The following is a 23,723-nucleotide window of genomic DNA, read 5'->3' on the forward strand; positions in this document are numbered from 1 at the left end:
AACCATGGATAGGATGTTAAAGTTAAATTTACATTTACAATCTTGATGCATATTTTTGCACAGCAAAGCATGCACAACTGAACAAAGACAGTAACATCACATCATTGGATTCATTTTGATCTCCGTCGGCTCTAAATGTATTCCCACTTTACTCTCTTATAAATACAACCACTAATTGGAGCAAGCCAGGGAGACACATCCCCTCTCGGGTTGGAAATGCAGGAACCAAACTCAGACCTTGACCATCTGTTTTATACCTTTTCTTTGGTCAAATTAAAACTTAACCTGCAGGTGTTCATCTCCAGAGAGATACTTTTATGTTCGATGTTTGTTTTATTTCTTACAGTTCTCCTTTTTTTGTTTTTCAGTGGGCAACAGTGAAGAAGAGCTCTATCCCTTCTACCACCTTGATCAAGATGTCACTCTGCCCTGTGACACTCTATATATACCTGAACAGTGCTCCTGGATTTCATGGCTTTATAACAGAAATTCATCAGGGACTTTTTCTGAGGCAAGGGGTGGGAAGATTGAGAAGACGTCACCCCGAGCTGACAGGCTGAGTTTAGACTCAAACTGCTCTTTGGTCATTAAACGAATCACTGCTTAGGATGTTGGTGTCTACACTTGTCGGCTGAATAATACTTATCAGTACGATGTCGGTGTGTGTTTAGGTCTTCTGACGGGTAGGTCGTACTTCTATGATTATCCAGAGAATTTACTTTTTGTTTGTGAATTAATTGTTGCAATGTGCTCAACCTAAGAACACATCAGCTACTGTCTAACTCGTGACTGTTCTTTGGTCATTAAACAATTCACTGCTGAGGATGTGGATCTCTATCATAGACTGTAAATGTTAATGGACGCAGCCTGAGTGACGTCAGCCATCTGTTCCTGCAGGGGGCTTTAGAGGCTCATCGGCAGCAGCCGCCATGTTGGAAATCCTGTCTCAGTCTAACTTTCAGTCGACCTAACGACAGGCTGAGAGCTGGAGCTGAGGCGGGTTTTAAGCCTCTTGACAAACCGTTACCCGGCGCCCACCTTTCAATCATGCCAGCTACATGCCTGACTATGGATAACACGTATCGTTTCCAAATGAAAACAAAGCCATTTAAATGAATTCCCTGTACAGTGTGTGCCCATGATGACAATAACTAATCAGACCTGTTAAGTTTTTTGTACCAGGCTGTGAACATGTTTATTTATGGTGTAAAAACAACTTTTTTCGATGTGGTGTGTATGTGACTCCAGGTGTTCCTGGAACCAGTCTCAAGCGGACACTCCACAAACTGCAGGATTATGCACTTCCGCAGTGGCTTAATTTTTCAGGACCGGAGGTTGCCGCTTTGTCTCTACACGTGTCGGATGGTGTATGATATTTTTGCATGTTTTTGGGACAGAAATATTGCATTGCGCTCCATCTCGGAACACATGAGTTATTATCTGTCAGATGGGCTTCAAAACATCTGAGCTTAAACTTCCTCTTCCATCTGCTGGTTCAGATTCCTACTAGAAACTACAAACTCAAGAAAGGAGAGACAATGTTTGAAATTGGTACAGCTCTGCTGTGTCAAACGTTGCACATCCTTACTTTAAAGATGATCTGATCTGTGTTTGATTACTTCAAATGCATGTTCACTTATTTAAAACATTATATTACTTCTGTTTGAGTTTTTCAGTTTAACAACTTCACCATAAAAGGAAGTGTAATGCTCATTATTGGTTAGTCTGTTCATCTGACACGTCGACATTTTGTGAAACTTTTGTTTTTTCCGTGTTTCTTGAGAAGTCTGTTAAGACAAGGTGATGATGAAAGCTTGTGGGCCCTGCGATAGGCTCGTTGGGAGGAAGGGTAGTTTTTTAAAGATATTTTAACACATTAGTTCAACCACAAAGAGGAAACTGCAGCGTTTACCTCACATCAGATCAATGTGGGTTTAAAGTCAGAGCAAACGAGTGCTGACAGAGAATGGACAGAGAATGGCTCGACTGGAACTAATCATTGTTTTTGCTCTTCTGTTTGAAGGTAAAGCTCTTTTCTTTTTAAATACATGTTGTACTTTGACTTATCGTGATATTTTCATGACTCTATTATAGAAACTATAGTGGGAAATATTACTACCTAGCCTTGAGAGCACAGCGGATAGAGAGTAGGAAAGTTAGAGGACAGAGAGTCGGGAGTGAGGAGCTACGGGTCGGACTCAAACCCCCAGAGCTTCTACCAGATACGCGTGCTTATCAGCTCCCCTCTGTAACGTGTGTTAATGATAATATCAGGATGACTGTCAGCTGTCACTTTAAGTTAGTAATGTCCGCTAAAAGGCAGAAATATGTGGATGAAGTTGACACGATATGTGTTGTAAGGATGAGGAGATTCTTTTGTTCCCTCACAGAGACAGTGGAGCGTCTTCACAGCTTAACTCCACAATCAATCAATCAATCAATCAATCAATTTTTATTTGTATAGCGTCAACTCATAACAAGTGTTATCTCGAGACACTTTACAAGAAGCAGGTAAAAGACCTTACTCATTGTTATGTTACAAAAAGCAGGTAAAAGACCTTACTCATTGTTATGTTACAAAAAGCAGGTAAAAGACCTTACTTATTGTTATGTTACAAAGATCCGGCCTATCCATCATGAGCACTTTAGCAAAGCAGCAAAAGTTACAGTGGTAAGAAAAAACTGCCTTATTAAAAGGCAGAAATCTTCGGCCGGATCCCCGGCTCATGACGAAACAGTCTTCACAGGACTAGACTGCGCCGGGCTTGGAAAGGGATAGGGGGAGAGATGGGATAAGATGCAGGAAGAGGGATAGGGAGCAAGGGGGTGGGGGGAGGTAGACCGTCCATCAGCAATCCGTTGGGGAGGGGAGGGGGTGTGGGGGGGTTGTTCTGGCAGGCCGCCAACCGACGATCCGGTGGGGAGGGGGTAGTGGTGGGGTGGGGGTTGTTCTGGCAAGCCGTCAACCGACGATCCGGTGGGGAGGGGGTAGTGGTGGGGTGGGGGTTGTTCTGGCAAGCCGTCAACCGACGATCTTGAGGAGCCTAGGAGAGCTCAAGAGCTCCCAGGAAAGTAGGTGGTTAGTGACTGAGATTTATAGATAGATACATGCAGTAATATGATGTACTGTATATGCACAGAGAGAGAGAGAGAGAGAGAGAGAGAGAGAGGAGCTCAGGGTGCCAGTTCCCCCGGTAGTCTAAGCCTATAGCAGCATAACTAAGAGCTGGTCTACACCAGCACCAGCCCTAACTATAAGATTTATCAAAAAGGAAAGTTTTAAGTCTATTCTTAAAAATACAGACTGTGTCTGCCTCCCGGACCCCGGCTGGAAGGCGGTTCCAGAGGAGAGGAGCCCGATAACTGAAGGCTTTACCCCCCATAGTACACTTAGAGACTGTAGGTACCACCAGCAGGCCTGCACTCCGGGACCGCAATGCTCTCGAGGGACAGTACGGCACTACTGTCACAATCTCCTCCTCTCTGGGTTTTCTTTCTCTAATTCAATTCTGTTGAAGTAAAGCTGGGCTCATCTCCTCGTTAGTCAGTGCATCACAAATTATCAACAACTGTCTTTCATATGTTAAAAAAAAAACACCTTAAAAGACGTCATGTGAACACTATAAATAACCAACACGCTAATAAATACAAGCCTACATAAGACAAGAGTGATAAAATAATTATAGAAGCAGAGTGCAAAGATTGATACAGTTCTCCTTTTTGTTTTCCAGTGGGCAACAGTGAAGAAGAGCTCTATCCCTTCTACCACCCTGATCAGGATGTCACTCTGCCCTGTGCCACTCAAAATGGACCTCAACTGTGCTCTAGGATTTCATGGCTTTATAAGAGAAATTCATCAGGGACTTTTTCAGAGGCAAGGGATGGAAAGATTGAGAAGACGTCACCCCGAGCTGACAGATTGAGTTTAGACTCAGACTGCTCTTTGGTCATTAAACGAATCATTGCTGAGGATGCTGGTTTCTACACGTGTCAGCTGGAACAGGAGTTCAAGTTTTATGTCCTTGTGTTTCTAAGTATTCTGACAGGTAGGTCTTATTTCTATGATTATCTAGATAATCTTTGGCATGTTTTTTTGTGCTCAACCTAAGAACACATCAGTACGGTCTAATCCTCGACTTCTTCCTGGATCAATAAACCTATAATAATAATTATACTTTATTTGTGGAGCACTTTTCAAGACGGGTCAAGAACAGAAGTAATTTAAAAAAGACGTTTCCAATTACAGATACATAAACAGCAAAGATTCAGACATACAGTTAAAGAAAAAAAGACTAATGAAGGTAAAAACATTAAAACAGGAGAGTTCAAATCTGCACGCCGGAGCTCTGATTAAATGATCTGTCAGCTAAAATTAGTTTTAAGGCTGGCTTTAAAAGCAGAAGTTGTCAGTCAAATTTTTAAATCATTCTAAAAGAGATTGGCAACCAGTGCAGTGAAGCTAAAACTAAGGCAGGTATCACTGCTGAGGATGTGGGTCTCTGCACATGTCTGCTGGTTTATGATGCCTATCTTTATGAGGTATCTGTGTTTCTAAGTGTCACAAGCATGTTTATCTTCCATGATTACCAAAAGATAATTTTTGCATGTTTTTGGGACAGAAATATTGCATTGCGCTCCATCTCGGTACACATGAGTTATTATCTGACAGATGGGCTTCAAAACATCTGAGCTTAAACTTCCTCTTCCATCTGCTGGTTCAGATTCCTACTAGAAACTACAAACTCAAGAAAGGAGAGACAATGTTTGAAATTGGTACAGCTCTGCTTCAGCCACTCCTCAACTCTGGCCCTGGCCTGGGTCTGAACTAAGGAGTACTACTACTAGGAGTCTTCAAACTGATCCCTCTCATTAACCCACAGCTCTGCTGTAGCCACTGATCAGGAGCTAAACCAGAGGGTTAACAGATACCATCATTTATCTACAGTAGTAGTAATGGAGACACCTCTTTCATTAACACAAACTCCTCATACTGAAGGCCTCTCTGTCACAGGGGACAGACCTAAACTTTAGGGACCCTCTAAGCTGCAAAAACATCAAAAGATGTGATCCTGACAAAGTCCCATCTGCTTAAACTAAAGTGATTTGCATATTAACTACTGATAAATCAAGTTGAAATGTTTCTTTTGAACATTTTATTCCTGGTTTGGTTTGTTGAGAATTTTTTTTTTCTTCTTTCCAATCAATTCATGATTTCTTTGTTCAAAATCCACAAAGCAGAATAGAAATTTGAATGGATCTTTTAAGTAAGTCGCTAACTTCTCAGCGGATGTCAAATATTTTTTAACTGAATTATTGATTCTTTTCTTTCAGTCTCTCAGCTTCCAGCAGACTCTGATCAAACGATGAACAGTGAAGTCACATTAGAGTGCTCTCTGTTGACATACAACAATCGTCGCCCTTGTCAACCAAACGGCCTCCGCTGGTTGGACGAGACCGGAACTGAGTTTACTGAAGGTGTCCAAAAGCTTTCCAGAGGTACAGACTGCGTCTCTCGTCTGAAGGTGAAGAATCAGAGTGGAGACAACAGGAAATTCACCTGCCAGTTTGTTCAGAGGAATAAAGTGGAGATACAGGCCGACTACCCACCTGACCTCACAGGTAGGACCATGTAGGATCAGTGAGTCTATAAAGACCAAAAAGAAAATCCAAATATGACCCAAAACATGTTCAATATTCTGTAAATGGATTGTAATCAAGTAGTCTTATGTCCTTGATAATGTATTTTGAGAAAACAAGCGGATTGTATATGTTGTAATTAAACTCAATCCTCTGATCACAGATCCTGATCCTGGTTCTAATCCTGATCCTGGTTCTAATCCTGATCCTGGTTCTAATCCTGGTCCACCAACTAAAGGTTACTAACTTACTATATTTAAGTCATAAGAAAAAAAACATTTACTCTCTTTCCAGGAGGCATCACTCAAACAAAAAGTCTTCTCTACACCAAACAGGGACATGGCATCATTATGTCTTGTCATACATCACAGTTAAAGACATTTCAGAAAGGACACGGTGTGCGCTGCGTTTACTGCAGAGTAGAGCGCAGAGCAGAAGGTGAGTGTACACGATCAAAAAGCAACAGCGCCCGTTAATAGGTGACCGAAAAAAATTGTCAGGAAAATAGCTACAGGACTCTGTTACACTAATCCAGACGGGAGGTTATGAAGGCGTGGGTGAGGGTTTTCTGCCATGGAGTCAGAGAGTGATGGCCGGAGTCCAGATACATTGTTTAGATGGAAGAAGCAGATTTAGTGACGGATTTGATGTGGGAGTGGAATTAGAGAGTTGAGGCCAGGATGACGCCCAGTGCTTGACCACCCCCTCCCCTCTACCCCGCTGGTCTGCATTCACATAATTAACATCGTTCCATGTCCGAGTACACAGTCCATTACAGCAGGTGACAGTATAGTTGGTTTGCAAATCCTCTAAATAGCAGAAAGAAGAAGCAACCATGGAAACCACTTATGTGTCAAACGTTGCACATCCTTACTTTAAAGATGATCTGATCTGTGTTTGATTACTTCAAATGCATGTTCACTTATTTAAAACATTATATTACTTCTGTTTGAGTTTTTCAGTTTAACAACTTCACCATAAAAGGAAGTGTAATGCTCATTATTGGTTAGTCTGTTCATCTGACACGTCGACATTTTGTGAAACTTTTGTTTTTTCCGTGTTTCTTGAGAAGTCTGTTAAGACAAGGTGATGATGAAAGCTTGTGGGCCCTGCGATAGGCTCGTTGGGAGGAAGGGTAGTTTTTTAAAGATATTTTAACACATTAGTTCAACCACAAAGAGGAAACTGCAGCGTTTACCTCACATCAGATCAATGTGGGTTTAAAGTCAGAGCAAACGAGTGCTGACAGAGAATGGACAGAGAATGGCTCGACTGGAACTAATCATTGTTTTTGCTCTTCTGTTTGAAGGTAAAGCTCTTTTCTTTTTAAATACATGTTGTACTTTGACTTATCGTGATATTTTCATGACTCTATTATAGAAACTATAGTGGGAAATATTACTACCAGAAACACTATTGTAAAGCCTATTTTCTTAAAATCTATTTTTGTGCCTTTACGCCTCCATTTGAGAGCACAGCGGATAGAGAGTAGGAAAGTTAGAGGACAGAGAGTCGGGAGTGAGGGGCTACGGGTCGGACTCAAACCCCCAGAGCTTCTACCAGATACGCGTGCTTATCAGCTCCCCTCTGTAACGTGTGTTAATGATAATATCAGGATGACTGTCAGCTGTCACTTTAAGTTAGTAATGTCCGCTAAAAGGCAGAAATATGTGGATGAAGTTGACACGATATGTGTTGTAAGGATGAGGAGATTCTTTTGTTCCCTCACAGAGACAGTGGAGCGTCTTCACAGCTTAACTCCACAATCTCCTCCTCTCTGGGTTTTCTTTCTCTAATTCAATTCTGTTGAAGTAAAGCTGGGCTCATCTCCTCGTTAGTCAGTGCATCACAAATTATCAACAGCTGTCTTTCATATGTTAAAAAAAAAACACCTTAAAAGATGTCATGTGAACACTATAAATAACCAACACGCTAATAAATACAAGCCTACATAAGACAAGAGTGCGGTGGTGAGGAGTGCAAAGGGTGCTGATATAAACATGATAATAAAACAGTTATGTAAGCAGTGTGCAAAGGAGGATAAGTGGAAGTGACACAGCTGATGTTGGTGTCACATGGTTATTTATGGTCTTTTGTTCCTTTTTTAAAACAAAATAAAAACAAAACCTTAGATGAATTATTTCTCTCCAGAGAGATATTTTATTGTTAATTTAATTCTTACAGTTCTCCTTTTTGTTTTCCAGTGGGCAACAGTCGAGAAGGGCTCGATCGCTTCTACCACCCTGATCAAGATGTCACTCTGCCCTGTGCCACTGAAAATGGACCTCAGCAGTGCTCCAGGATGTCATGGCTTTATAACAGAGATTCACCAGGGACAGTTTTAGTGGCGAAGAGTGAAAATATTGAGGAGAAGTCACCCCGAGCTGACAGGCTGAGTGTGGACTCAGACTGCTCTTTGGTCATTAAACACATCACTGCTGAGGATGTTGGTCGCTACACGTGTCGGCTGGACCAGCAGGTGGAGTTTGATGTCCTTGTGTATCTAAGTCTTCTGACAGGTAATAGAAAGATCATTTTTGGCATGTTTTTGTTCTGGATGAAATATTGCATTTTGCTCAACCTAAGAACACATCAGCCTTTGTTTAACTGTGCTTTATCCTCTGAGGCTTACAGAATGTGTTGGTGTAACCAGTTGATATCTGGATAAACTATTTTAAAAACCTGGATTTTAACTTCTCCCTTTTTATTATCAATAAATATATAATCTATATAATAATATAATCAATTTTTTAGATTCCCACAAGCGTTTTGAAAACTGAAAATGGATTTGCAATTGAGCTTAATCACTTAGGGCCAGATTTACTAAAGGTTTGCGTGTCTTAAAACGTGTGCAAACTTGATACCACCAGCAAAAAAAGTGCTATCTAATCTACTAACAGTGCGCAGTGAGGATTGCGTCTTTCAAATGAGCAAAACACACAGACCATTTAGTACGTTTGCCTTAATGAATATGCAACATGGGGCGTTTCTGCCCTAACGTGCAAAATACTGGGAGGAGAAAATGCAAACAAGTTAAGTTAGTACACGCATTGTGATTTACCAAGCCTCATGACGGTGTCTGTATTTAACACCTTTGAAAAGAACGTGCTAACCCAGGAGACCAGTGTTACACACAACAGGCTGCTGTTATTGAAGTTAGGAGGAGACATAGGCTCAACAAAAGAAGGCATAAAGATCGCGTTTTTCCTCACAAGTGTTTACATGTTTCAAATGACAGAAAAATAAATGGCATACATTTATTTTTTAATTTGATTCAATATTCTAATCGGGAAGAGAAACACCATGATTAAACTACAGGCTATTGTTGCCAAAGCCTACAGCCAAAGAAAACTGAACATTCACAGCCTCTGCATTGTATAGAATTTCAACATTGACATTTCAGTCTTCCTATTTCCCTCTTTTCGCCAACATTATATTTCAAACTGGGGATTTCCTTTTTCTCGTGTTGCGCGTCTCTCCCCCAGCTCGTGCGCTCCTCTCCATAATGCGCTTCACCTCCTTCTAAAGCCCGCTGCTGCTACTCTGTAGGACGCTTTGATTGGGGGACCTCACCACCGTTTGTACCCCCGTCTTCGATACCTTTTTCCAGGGCATTTATGTTCGATCAGACACAGCGCTGGCCAGCTGTCTGGTGCGCAACAACGGCCCATGTGTAGAGCGCTCCTGTGCCACAGAGGACACAGCTCACACCTCCTGCGCAATGTATGACACTTCATTCTTAAGATGAAGGGAAGAAAAGAGAGGCCCTGTTTAATGCCGATGTTTTCTTATAACCAAAATTTACTTTGTAATATTCAGATTTATCTCCTATAACTCGAAAGTATTGTGCGTTTATTTGCCTCTCACTGATACCTATTTTGCGCTTGCAGTCATCCTGCTTTCTGTCCAAACTCTCCATGATGTAAACCAGTAGAACACGCAAAAAACTAACTTAAATAGTACCGCCTCCATAAGGTTTGCACCTGGTGTCATTCACGCAAATGTTCTTAGTAGATCACCCGCAAAACGCCAACCAACCAAACGTGCAAACTTTTGGAGTGAACACGCAATTTAGTACTCTTTAATTGGGAGATTAGTAAATCTGGCCCTTAATGTATTATTTGTCTTTACATAAGAATGTAGAATCTGAACACAGGGGGTCCGGGTTGTCAGCATGGAAAGTGTTCTGGTTTTGGTTTGTAATACATTTGTACTCCATGCTGTGTTAAGTCTATTTTGTTTAAATAGGTTAGACAGAAAAGGAAGCATATAGTTAGAACAAACAGAGGATCTAGATTGTGGTTTTTGACAAGGGACTGAAGATGAACAGACACATATCAGGGTGTTTTAAGGAAAGTACTGACTTTTCAGCGGATGTCAAAAACATTTAACTGAGTTATTTTTGTCTTTCAGTCTCTCAGCTTCCAGCAGACTCTGATCAAACGATGAACAGTGAAGTCACATTAGAGTGCTCTCTGTTGAGATACAACAATCGTCCCCCTTGTGAACCAAACGGCCTCCGCTGGTTGGACAAGACCAGAACTGAGGTTACTGAAGGTGTCCAAAAGCTTTCCAGAGGTACAGACTGCGTCTCTCATCTGAAGGTGAAGAATCAGAGTGGAGACAACAGGAAATTCACCTGCCAGTTTGTTCAGAGGAATAAAGTGGAGATACAGGCCGACTACCCACCTGACCTCACAGGTAGGACCATGTAGGATCAGTGAGTCTATAAAGACCAAAAAGAAAATCTAAATATGACCCAAAACATGTTCAATATTCTGTAAATGGATTGTAATCAAGTAGTCTTATGTCCTTGATAATGTATTTTGAGAAAACAAGCGGATTGTATACGTTGTAATTAAACTCAATCCTCTGATCACAGATCCTGATCCTGGTTCTAATCATGATCCTGGTTCTAATCCTGGTCCACCAACTAAAGGTTACTAACTTACTATATTTAAGTCATAAGAAAAAAAACATTTACTCTCTTTCCAGGAGGCATCACTCAAGCGAAAAGTGGGAAGTGGGGGTGAGTTTGGTGCTGAAGTAGAGCTGTGTGTCATCGGCGTAGGAGTGGAGTTTTTTCCCTTTTAAAAACTCCCTGACAGCTTACGTCCACGAGTGACTTCTTACCATCCTCTTTAACTGTTTTAATTTACTGTGTGCACCAGATTTTCAGAGTAGAGGAATGATGTGAGGAAACAAAAACAAAGTTGTTGTGGCTTTAAATAATTTTTCTTAACAGATGTATTGATATTTCAAATAATTAAATAATCTTCTTCCCTGAAAAACTGGCTATTTAGCTTTTTGCAGAAACTCATCGACTGTTTGTTTTTTTCTTCTCATAAGCCTCACTCTGGTTTTCTCTGAGCTACATCATGCTGGCTCTGCGTTTTTCAGCCCTCATCTTAATGATCGTGACCACAGCTTTGGTCTTCAGCCTCAGAGGTAAGGAAACAAACGGCATGAATTTGATACGACTGGATAATATGAATAATGTATAGAACATTAATACTGCTTTTTTTTAAACTTTATTTCCAGGCTACATCAAATCACTGCACAAAGGAAACAATGTAAGTTGAAAGCTAACTTGAATGATTTGAAAAATGTAATGTAAGGATTCCTTTGACTTTGATGATGCTTCTGAGACCATGGACGCTGCAGTTTGCTCTGTTGACACATTTTTCTCAGACTCTCACTTGTTGTGTTTTATTTCACAGGTGCATGAGGAAGATGATGAGGACGTCATCGAACTCACCTATGAAAATGTAGAAGCACGCCCTCCTGCTGCTGAAGTGCACTGATCAACAACTTCCAGACCAACTTTAACTCACAAGAACGTCGAGCGTCATCGGAGTCATTCTTCTGATCGATCCAAGCTTTGAGTTAAAATGACATGAATGTGATTTTAGTGGCTATTGTCCAAGAAATGTTAATAACCTTTAAATCAAACATAATCAGATGGTCACTGAGGCACTGCAGGGATGTGCTGTATGCAGACAAAATAAGTCCTTTGTCCATGCAAGGGATCAACATTTCTATATAATTTTATCCAAAATCAAGCAAGCAAACAAAAAAGAAAATCATGGCTCCTGCTGCTTTAAACCATGGGCCCACCCAGGTGCATGCTGGTCCTCTAGAGCTGCAAATCTACCTACAGTATATAACCTCAGGTGCCTACAGTGTTACCCGATCACCAAGCAAAACAAAATATAGAAATAATGCAACAACTAAACATACTACACAAATAGCAGGCGAAAGAACAGAAGGGATAACATGTCTGGGTTTTTTTTGATATGAGTGAATTACAGTCGTTTTCTTGAGGTCTTGACAAATTAACTCCATATCACAGAGTTGCTATTTAGAGATATCGACATAAATAAGACGAGATCTTGGAAAAATATTGGAAATAACGAATCATCAGAAAAACAGAGTCAAAAAAATAAATATGTAAATGTCCACTTAGGGCTTCCGTACATAAGACAATATGATCAAAAATCTCATCTTAATCAAGCTAAAGTTCAGGATTTTCAAATAAATATTATTGGTAAATTAGTAAATACTCAACTAGATACAAAGCTCCTGTAGGGATGATTATTTTATGTTTAAGATACAATAGTCTTTTTTACTTCTTCAAATTTAAATATGTCAGAATTTTACAGTGCCAACAACAAGCAGATACAGGGGCGTGTCCAGACTGTTTTAACTGGGGTGTCCCTCCTGAGGTACTGACTTATCCAACAAAATTTGGCAACATATGAATCTTCTTAGCATGATTCTTTAAGGACTCTAAAACCAAGATGTTTGTGCAAAGTCACAATTTTAAGTCCTTAGAAAATTGCATACAAATGCTTGTAATCTGACAAATCTCCATTAATGCCTGTCCTGAGGTCCGGTTGGTGCATGTTTGTATTTCGCGCCCGTGTGTGTGAGTAGCATGTCTAACCCATATTTCACCTCAGGGATTAATAAAGTATGTCTAATACAACTTTTAAAATGTATATACTGTATATATATTCACACAGATGATGCCTCCTAGTGTCAAACCTAAGGAAGTGCATTTCTTCACTGATGGATACTACCTGTAGCGATGGAGGAGAAACTAATGATGTTTTTTCACCATCCAGTAGTTTGAAATATGTGTTTGGAGAATATCAAAATGATGAAGACAATCTGACTGTATATAATATATAACCATATTTTAGGAAACTAACATAGCTCACAATGTCTTAAAACTAGAAAAGGTTTACTTCACAATCAACATCGACTGAATCTAAGGAAATAACCTGTTGGCTAGTTAGCAGCCTGTTAGCTAAGCTAGCACGCTGTCATACTGTCTCTGAAGTCCACCTCGAAAGTTATATTTTTATAAATGTGTTTGAAGCAAATTGTGACGTTTATTGTTGTTGTTTTTTATTATTATTATTTCGTGCTCAGGGGAAACTTACATTTAAATAAAGTAGTATGATAAATGGTCAGTTATAAAGAAAACAGTTAAGAAAAAGAAACGAGTAAGGGTAGTCAAATATGGTGGTTAATCATATCCTGGAAAAAGAAGGTATAAGGCTGATATGCAGTCATAGAGCAGTTAATATCTGCACAATTCATATAAAGTGACGATCAAGTTTATACAGATACAAAAGTTGTAGCTTATAGTGCAACAAAGCCAGAGTATAGGCGCTTGCTGTTTGTCTGTATGTAAACAAAGATTTTGTCAAAAGCGGCCTTAAAATCCTGCAATAAACTGAACATTTATGAACAATTTCTGTTTGTGTGAGAGCTCTTTAAAACATAACATTGAACAAAGTTAACAGAACCTCCATCAGATACGTGTTCATTTCGTTTCAATTACGGCTCTGGGCTCCCTCATCATTACGATTCCCTCGTAACGCCGCGAGATAATACAATGTATGTGATATAAAACCGTATAAAACCCTCATAAACACAACAACAAACCATGCAACAAACACACATATGGTCTTGGCTCCCAACCATCAAAATGGAGTGTTTGATTCTGAAAATAAACTGGGTGTTTTAACTTCCCTCTCCATCTGTTCTGTGGTAAATTGATGCACCGTGCACCGCTATCCTGCAAAAATAGAAGCCTTGCATAACTGCTGTAGTTCATCCACCAAGCACGCATTTGGTGGAATTAGGCAGTAAGTCATAAACAACAAAACAGGACACATTACCTGATCCCTATCTAAAGAGGTTTGCCCACCCCTCCAGTCACACTCGTACTTTCAAAGGCTGAGGCCGGCTGTGTTGTGGTCGTCACTTTGTTCGCTAGTTTTTAAATATCACTCTGATGAATAGCACACACTTACTCTCCTTTACACACTGGATACCTGATGTTCTCTAATTATTGAAACTAGAGAAACAAAGTATTCCCTGAGACACTCTACACAAGCTTTTCATAAAATACAGAACTTCTTCTTGAGTTTTTGAATGCTGTCACATCGTTAAAGATAGAGTCAGTCTGGATTTTGATGCTTTCTTTTGGATGACACGGAGAGTTTCTGGGCGGGGAGCTGATGTGTTTCCTAATGCGCAGGTGAGTTTAGGAGTGGATTCAATTCAGTGCTTGGACACGATTCAAACTGAATATGATGGCCGTGGACCTAGCTCATTTAGAAATGAGGGTGAATCTTGTGTTAGCCTTAACCGGAAGACGTGTACTTGGTCTGCTTTCTGTTGGACGAGCGGGTGCCAAACACTGGTGGTTAGCTTGAGCTAGCATGCGGTGCGGTAGCTTGCATTGTAGCTACAAGCAGTACAAGTACACACCACGTCGCGATGAGCCCAGGAGGAGGGGCCCCGTTTTGAATGTTGTGTTTACAGGCGTAAAAAAAAAAGAAAAAAAAGAGGTAACATATATTGTTATTGTCTATGGGACGGGCTCTGGAGACTAGTGATTACGTCTCTCTCACACTGCTCAGTGTTTATCAAAAAGAATGATTTCATCACCATTCTCAGCTGTAGTTCATGTTTCCAGTTAATATTTGCCCACAGGTCGAGCATGCTTCTTACCAAACGTGTCACTTCCTCTTTTGATTACACCCACATGAGGGAATGGAAACAACAACATTTCCATTACCCTACGCTGTGAGATAAATAGTCCACACTGGGGTGTATTCATTATCTGTGCTGTATTTCTTTAGGCCAGCAGCCAGACAGGGCTACAGGTGGAAGGAAAGGGGGACTTACCTAAAAAACTTGATAGTATAATCATCAGTCATATTATACTCTGATACAGGATTTAATGCAGAAAACTTTGCAAACTAAAGGCTGAAAATTTTCAGAGCAGTTCTTCAATCATCCAAAATAACACTTTGGATGATACAAAAACGCTCAACTATCCAGTTACAGCTTAATGAAATATATATTTAGCAAGGATAAAATAAAAGTATAAACAGAGACCCTGATGTTTATGTTTAAAGATAAAATAATCCCGTCTTGGATCATCTGTTAAAGGAAGAATGTGCGACTTTTTGAGCACCAGCATGAAACCAAAACAAACTGCTGTTTGGCCACGCCTCCTCCATACTGAAGCCTCCGCTCTCCTCCGGTGACACACCTCCAACCCCCCTCCACCCGCCTTTAGCGCAGGCGGCGGACAAAATTGTCTTTGGCTCGAGCTGCAATTGCCTGTGGCCTGCATTGTTGTGTTAGCATGCTAATGTTAGCGCTCTTTAGTTAGCTCGTAGCTTCACGTTGCATGTGAATTGACACAGAAGGAGCGTGATCTAAAAACGCTGACTTGACAATTAAAATAAGCAGTGAGTATATTCTTCTTTTCTCTAGTCCTTGGTATGATTGTTTCATACAGTGCCTTACCCCCCCCCCCCCCCCCCTCTACCCCGCTATTCTGTCTTCACATTAGTAACTTCCGTGCCCGAGTACACTTGTGTATGTACACAGTCCGATACAGCAGGCGGCAGTATGCTCAGAGTTGGCTTCCAAACAGCAGAAAGAAGAAGTAACCATGGCAACCACTCGCAGACCGAGTCCCCCCTGCTAACTGTGGATGTTTTTTGTTATTTCTGAGATGCCAACAACGACCCTCTTCCTTCTTCCCGCTCAGAGGACAACACAGGCCCTTGCTGTGCGGATACGACGGATTTTGAAGCCACGGCAGCCGTTTAGAATGACGTCATACAGCCGTCCACTTCCTTGTTTGAGCTCGAGTACACATGAAACGTGCCCGAGAACACCTCTTCAAGCAGATTCGTGCGCAGCACCCGAGTACAGGACGTTTGTGTTCACACTGATCAAATGAACCGGACTTCCGGGTCAAGTGTACTCGGATCCGAGCCCGGGTCCCTACTGTGAAACCACCCTAAAAAGGCTATCATACACAAGGGGAGGAGCCGGCCGTCCCGTCCATGTAAACACGGCTCTGACAACAACACAGCCAGCGGGACTCGAGCTTCTCCCTCATTGTAGACAGTCAGGACTCAGAGACACATTTACACAGGACAGACTTTATGATTTATTTTTGTTTGATGACTTTAAATGCATGTTCACTTATTTAAAACATTATATTACTTCTGTTTGAGTTTTTCAGTTTAACAACTTCATCATAAAAGGAAGTGAAATGCTCATTATTGGTTAGTCTGTTCATCTGACACCTCTGTCCCCCCTCCCCTCGCGCGTGTCGTGAGAAGTCTGTTAAGAGGAACAAGTTGATGATGAAAGCTTGTGGGCCTTGCGACAAGCTCGATGGAAGGAGAGGCAGTTGCTTGAAAGTTATTTTAACACAGTAGTTCAACCACAAAGAGGAAACTGCAGCGTTTGCCTCACATCAGATCAATGTGGGTTTAAAGTCAGAGCAAACGAGCGCTGACAGAGAATGGACAGAGAATGGATCGACTGGAACTAATCATTGTTTTTGCTCTTCTGTTTGAAGGTAAAGCTCTTTTCTTTTTAAATACATGTTGTACTTTGACTTATCGTGACATGACTACAAGAAACATTATTATCATGCCTCTTTTTTAAGATCTATTTTTGTTCTCTTACGCCTCCACGACCTAGGCAAACGGCACCCCTTAATAGGCCTCTTTTAGGACTTTAAAAGTTGATCAAAAGTTTTGTGAGAAGGGTAGAATTCCTTTTTTTGGAGAGATTATTACATATAATCAGAGGTCAGCAGATGTACTTAAGGAAATATAAATAATATGTGTACTCTCCATTACTCCTGTGGTTTATAAAGTCTCCTGAGTCGAGATAATTTGATAAGTGTTCATGTTTTTTCGTAGCTATTAAGGATCAGAAGGATATGGTTACTGAAAAACTGGTGATTATCTTTGAAATCAGTTTTAGAAAATTAAAAAATGAAGTGTGACAAATGATAAAACATTTTATTTAAATGTCTTACCATCACTTGCAAAAGATGAAACAAACATAGTTAATACTTCTGCTCTTACAGATTACGGTTTTTATGTTGAAATGTTGAAATGTTTGCGCTCTCAGCAAAGATCTGTGGCATGCTGCACTGATACTGCTGAGAGCTAAGAACAGATACAACACCGCCAAATACAACTGTAACCATAGGTGTAATAAATGGTGAAATCTATGACGAGAGTATTCCTGACTAAAATGTATTAGTGGTACCGGACCTTCATCAGGCAAAGAGTTCTTCTAACATCTTAAACAGGAGGTGGCTACAAGCCTGCAACCAATCATTCATTATGACGTCAGCTCTGAATCCACAAATTAACAAACAAATAAACATCTGCTTCCTGGTTGAGAGCACACACATCAAAACAACAACTATTAAAAGCCTAAGAGGCAATTCTAAAGATCATATCGATTCATAATTTTAAGTTCAGGGGAAACTAAAGGTCCCAAAAGGTATATATATAGCGGCACATTTGGGGGGTGAATTTTTTTACAACTCATAAATGATACGTGTTATCCAAAGTTAGGCACGCAGCTGACATGATTGACAGTTGGGGGCGATGTAACCGTTTGTTAAAACCTGTCTGAGCTCCAGCTTTCAGCCTGTCTTTAAGTTGACTGAAAGTTAGACTGAGACAGGATTTCCAGCTTGAGCCTCTGGTGCCCCCTGCAGGAACAGATGGGTGACATCACTCAAGCTTCAAACATTAATATTTACAGTCTATGGTGACGTCATTTGAAAGCTAAAAATAACCAATACACTAATAAATACAAGCCTACATAAGACAATAGTGCGGCGATGAGGAGTGCAAAGGGTGCTGATATAAACATTATAATAAAACAGTTATGTAAGCAGTGTGCAAAGGAGGATAAGTGGAAGTGACACAGCTGATGTTGGTGTCACATGGTTATTTATGGTCTTTTGTTCCTTTTTTAAAACAAAATAAAAACAAAACCTTAGATGAATTATTTCTCTCCAGAGAGATATTTTATTGTTAATTTAATTCTTACAGTTCTCCTTTTTTGTTTTCCAGTGGGCAACAGTCAAGAAGAGCTCGATCGCTTCTACCACCCTGATCAAGATGTCACTCTGCCCTGTGGCACTGAAAATGGACCTCAGCAGTGCTCCAGGATGTCATGGCTTTATAACGGAGATTCACCAGGGACAGTTTTAGTGGCGAAGAGTGAAAATATTGAGGAGAAGTCACCCCGAGCTGACAGGCTGAGTGTGGACTCAGACTGCTCTTTGGTCATTAAACACATCACTGCTGAGGATGTTGGTCGCTACACGTGTCGGCTGGACCAGCAGTTGGATTTTGATGTCCTTGTGTATCTAAGTCTTCTGACAGGTAATAGAAAGATCATTTTTGGCATGTTTTTGTTCTGGATGAAATATTGCATTTTGCTCAACCTAAGAACACATCAGCCTTTGTTTAACTGTGCTTTATCCTCTGAGGCTTACAGAATGTGTTGGTGTAACCAGTTGATATCTGGATAAACTATTTTAAAAACCTGGATTTTAACTTCTCCCTTCTTATGGTTATCACTTTTTAGATTCCCACAAGCGTTTGAAAACTGAAAATGGATTTGCAATTGAGCTTAATCTCTTAATGTATTATTTGTCTTTACATAAGAATGTAGAATCTGAACACAGGGGGTCCGGGTTGTCAGCATGGAAAGTGTTCTGGTTTTGGTTTGTAATACATTTGTACTCCATGCTGTGTTAAGTCTATTTTGTTTAAATAGGTTAGACAGAAAAGGAAGCATATAGTTAGAACAAACAGAGGATCTAGATTGTGGTTTTTGACAAGGGACTGAAGATGAACAGACACATATCAGGGTGTTTTAAGGAAAGTACTGACTTTTCAGCGGATGTGAAAAACATTTAACTGAGTTATTTTTGTCTTTCAGTCTCTCAGCTTCCAGCAGACTCTGATCAAACGATGAACAGTGAAGTCACATTAGAGTGCTCTCTGTTGAGATACAACAATCGTCCCCCTTGTGAACCAAACGGCCTCCGCTGGTTGGACAAGACCAGAACTGAGGTTACTGAAGGTGTCCAAAAGTTTTCCAGAGGTACAAACTGCGTCTTTCGTCTGAAGGTGAAGAATCAGAGTGGAGACAACAGGAAATTCACCTGCCAGTTTGTTCAGAGGAATAAAGTGGAGATACAGGCCGACTACCCACCTGACCTCACAGGTAGGACCATGTAGGATCAGTGAGTCTATAAAGACCAAAAAGAAAATCTAAATATGACCCAAAACATGTTCAATATTCTGTAAATGGATTGTAATCAAGTAGTCTTATGTCCTTGATAATGTATTTTGAGAAAACAAGTGGATTGTATATGTTGTAATTAAACTCAATCCTCTGATCACAGATCCTGATCCTGGTCCTAACACTGGCTTTGACTCTGATGCCAAACAAACCTTCATCATCGTCGGTGTGTTGGTCGGGGTGGTGTTTCTGCTGGTTGTCATGGCTGCTTTTCTAATCAAATACAAGAAGAGAGCCAAAGTAACTGAAGGTCAGTGACACTGTAGCTGTTTTTTTTAAGCACTGTGATTCATGTGAGGTTCAGGTATGAATGTAATCCGATTTTATGTGCTTTATGCTATATTATGCTTTGCTATATGTTGTACTATTTTTTTAAATCACTTTTTTAAAATCTATATTGTGGTATCTCTATTTTTTGTACATTTTTTATTTTTATTTATTTATTTATATTTAAATTGTACTGTGTTCACTTTTTGTTTGCAATCTTTGCTCTTTGCTGCTGCAACACTGTAAATTTCCCCATTGTGGGATAGATAAAGGATTATCTTATCTTATCTCTTATCTCTTACTTATAGAAAAGTCAGCATACGCATGGCCTTCAAAGTATGTATCATCTGGGTAGAGCAGCAGCATATAGATCAACAAAGAATGCATTCCACATAGTCCAGCGTAAATAGACTTGCAGCGTATTTGAAACCTAGCAGAGCGTAGTGGCGCTGGTGGCACGCTCAAGAGATGGGCCGTGGCTCTTGCTGCAAAATAGGAGAATTGACTAGAGTGGCAGCGCTGACGTGCATGGGGCACACGGAGTCTGAGGAATGTGGGGGTGAGGGGAAATGCCCCTTATATACAGGACGTTTTGTTTGTTTTTACACAAAAAGGTCTCAGTACAACAATGTTTTCTTGTCGTCTTTTTGTGGTCGTGCACATTTACTCCTGCCTGAGTTTGCTCCTTTTTTGCCGTTTTGGATATGTTGTACAAATGCTATGCTAAGCTAAGCTATAATTAGTTATGATATGATCTGCTATCATATGCTATGCTATGCTGTGGTAAGATAAGCCAGACTGTTCTGTGCTATGATACAAAGTAGAGGCTATATGGTATGATTTTCTATGCTGTGCTATTTTCTATGCTAGGCTGTGTTATGTTATATAATGGTATGATATGCTAGTTCATGCTGACATATATGTTTTGCTATGCTATTAAATAACGGATATGCTATGCTATTGTTTGATTTGATTTGTTTATAAAACGCTATGATGAGTTCTACTATGTGACAATAGTCCATATGTGCAATGCTACTCAGTGATTTTCTATGCTATAATTTCCTATATATGCTGGGATATTATTGCTACGAGTCATGCTATGCTACGCTACACTATGCTATAATTTGTGATGATAAGAAATTATGTGATTAATATGATCAATAGTGCAGCCTGTACTACAGCACGGCTATGCTTTCTACTATAAAATAAACACTTTGAGCCCAGTCATTAAAATATAAGGTTACCTTTAATTATTCAAATATGACTGGGAGATTGTTTTTCCAGCTTTATGGCTAAAATGTCGGTTCAAAGGTTTCTCATATTTGGTTAAAATGAAAATCTGTTGTGTTTAGTGTATAATATTTGACAACTATATATTTTTTAAATCTTTTTTTCAGATGTTCAAACACCAAGCCAACAGCCTGTGAGTATTTTTTAAATTTCAAACAATAACAGAGAAATTGCAACTGAGCTACATGTCCAATACTAAAATACTCTTAAATATAATGTATGTACTTACACAAAATTTTTATTGCAAAATGATGTAGCTGATCAAGCAAAAAATTTACAGAATCTTTTCAGTGTGTTTCATTAATTTATTTATTTCTTTTCAAACAGACAATTCTAGTTTGAATTCTATTCTTGCTAAGAATTAAAATTGGTTGTATTTACCAGTCTTTTTTATTCAAGCCAATTAAAGCTTGAATAAGGCAACCCACAGCGCTCTCAGTTGAAAAAGAAATAGGTCAACTTTTGGAACAGCGCCTTACTCATCAATGTCACTTCTTCCTCACTAACGCATTCTGTTAACCTTTGTGTTGTTTTCCGTCAGAATGAGCCGGAGAGTGATCTGACCTACGTTACTTTGAGCCACAGTCAACAACAGAAGTCTTTTAGGAAGAAGGTAAGAGACTTGAAATGTTTTAAGTCACAAAACTGACAAATGTTGACATTTTAGATTGAACAAATGTGCATTAGGATGTTATTTTGGAAAATATAACACAAGATAAACATTTTTCTTTTATATTCATACAGCTAAAGTAAGCTAGAGTTGGGTTCTGTGATTAATGATTCTGTTATAAGTGTTTTGATAAATGTGGTGGAAGGAGGACAGAAGCCTTTCAATTCCGAGTTCCGAGTTCCTGTTTTTTCTTTTTTATTACTGTGATTAAGTAAATTTAAACCAATGACTTACCAGAAAAACAAGAAAAGGCTAACCACAAAATACAGTTATTTAGCTATTTGTGTAGCCGATTGTGAAAATGATTTCTAAATACTCTTCTTTCGTTCCTGTTGAAAAGGAAGAGGAGGTGACCTATTCTACAGTCAAGTCTTCAGCGAGGAACGAGGCAGATGATGATCACAGCAGTCTGTACAGTACTGTCAGCAAACTAAAATAAATCACAGGAAACTCTTCCCACATAGTGTATTCTGTATTTACAGTGTCAAACTCCGCTATGGTAGGAAATGATATGCAGCCTTTCAGCTGGTTACTATTCAACCTTTCTAACCATGCCATCGAGTTAGCATGCAGCAAAATGGTGGTATGTCAAACTGTGAAAAAATGGACAACTTTACAGCTCTGTATTTTTTGTACATGCTCCTAACATTACATCTGGAACAAATGTGATGCACGCTATCCCTTGTGCTTATAATGATATCTGAAGGCGTACGAGAACACGACCTTTGCTATGCTATGCGTTTATGCTAGTCCAGTAATTCCCAAACTTTTCAGCCCACGACCCCCAAATTAAGAACTGCGGAGCCCCATTGTCCCTGGAGGTAATGTTGTGCACACTATCAGGCCTATCCAAATAGTGGCATTTGAACATCACAAAAGAACACACCAGCCAAAACAGAAACGGTAGAAGCAGAACACACGTAATCTCTTGAACTATGTTTTTGTTTTTATTTTCACAATAATGCACAAGATATGTAGTTTTGGTCTAATTGAGGCGTACACAGGCAAGAAATCAATGACTCCCAACCACACTGTCTCCATGTGTTGGTCCAACTTTGAGAAATTAGACTTTTCGTTAGACAATTTCAGTTTGACTAACATGTTGACATGCATTTTCAAAGTCCAGTTTCAGTCGGACTAACACAATAAATTATGTTTTCTTACTGTATTTAAACCTTCTCAGTATTAATATGGCACATTGAATTGTTTTGTACAGTTTTGTTGGACTTAGTTTTTTTGTTTAGTCATTCATGACAACAATCTTTCTAAGCAGACGACACTCTGATTTATTAAGCTCTCTTACCTAGTGACTTTGTTCCTTTAAATCACTCAGTCATTGCTTTGGGAAAGTCAATTGTAACTTGAGTAACTTGTGAAAAATGTGCCACTGATTTTTAAACTTTGTTTACTAACTTGTATTTTTCTGTATCCAAATGTGATCTTTATGTTTCTGTTTAAATTTCCTGTGCCATTAATACAGGTGTTTTTTATTTTATTTTATGAAGTCCATCCTACAATGGAGTCCATCTTTCTTTGTCCACGTTAAAGATGTTCAAATGTATCATTTGTCTTGTGTTGTGGTTTTAAGAAATTACGAAAGAGACAGTTACTGCTTATTGAGTCACAGCTCTTCTATCAAATTTCCTGTAGCTCTCATCAGCACAAGACACTTTAAAACTTCCTCATTCTTTTCCCACCAGATTAGACACAAACAAAATGTGAATCATTTTACTTTTACTGGTCTTGTTTCCCAGTACTACACCTGTCCTGGAGAGGTAGTGACAACCTGGTGTATTCTTATTGTTGATAGGACTTGGGGGATGCTGTCTGGCATATCGTTCATTGCCCTGTCAGTGGACACCTCGTTTACAAATAGAACAAATAGAGAAAAAGAACTATAGAACTTCCTCATTCTTTTCACACCCGATCACACCACCGTTGCATTGTGGATGTTGCGTTCGTAGCTCACCAACCGATCCACACACCTCTTTATAACAACTACAACCCCATGATTAAGCCAGTTTAACAGGCATGTATTGAGCCTTTCTAGCAAGTGTCACCCACCTGGGGGAGGGGTTGCCACTCTTCGTGATGTCATGGAGGGAAAACCTCCAAATCGCCTGTTTAAGCATACATTTTCTGAAAAATATGAGCAGGCAAAAGCATACCAGGGTTAAAAAAC

General features: G+C 39.8%; 1 protein-coding gene across 1 annotated transcript; it reads left to right on the plus strand.

Annotated features, from left to right (window-relative positions):
* Positions 1-1,572: 1,572 nt before the first annotated feature.
* Positions 1,573-23,102, plus strand: LOC132984661 (uncharacterized). The gene is made up of 13 exons (XM_061051533.1): positions 1,573-2,023; positions 3,732-4,046; positions 5,332-5,619; positions 5,801-5,875; positions 7,842-8,156; positions 10,051-10,338; positions 10,520-10,576; positions 18,072-18,386; positions 18,949-19,236; positions 19,418-19,564; positions 20,979-21,004; positions 21,413-21,484; positions 21,882-23,102. The coding sequence occupies exons 1-13, from the start codon at positions 1,978-1,980 to the stop codon at positions 21,978-21,980; spliced, it is 2,331 nt and encodes a 776-aa protein (XP_060907516.1). The 5' UTR covers positions 1,573-1,977; the 3' UTR covers positions 21,981-23,102.
* Positions 23,103-23,723: the final 621 nt, after the last annotated feature.

This window comes from Labrus mixtus, chromosome 12, assembly GCF_963584025.1.
Source record: "Labrus mixtus chromosome 12, fLabMix1.1, whole genome shotgun sequence".
NCBI lineage: Eukaryota > Metazoa > Chordata > Actinopteri > Labriformes > Labridae > Labrus > Labrus mixtus.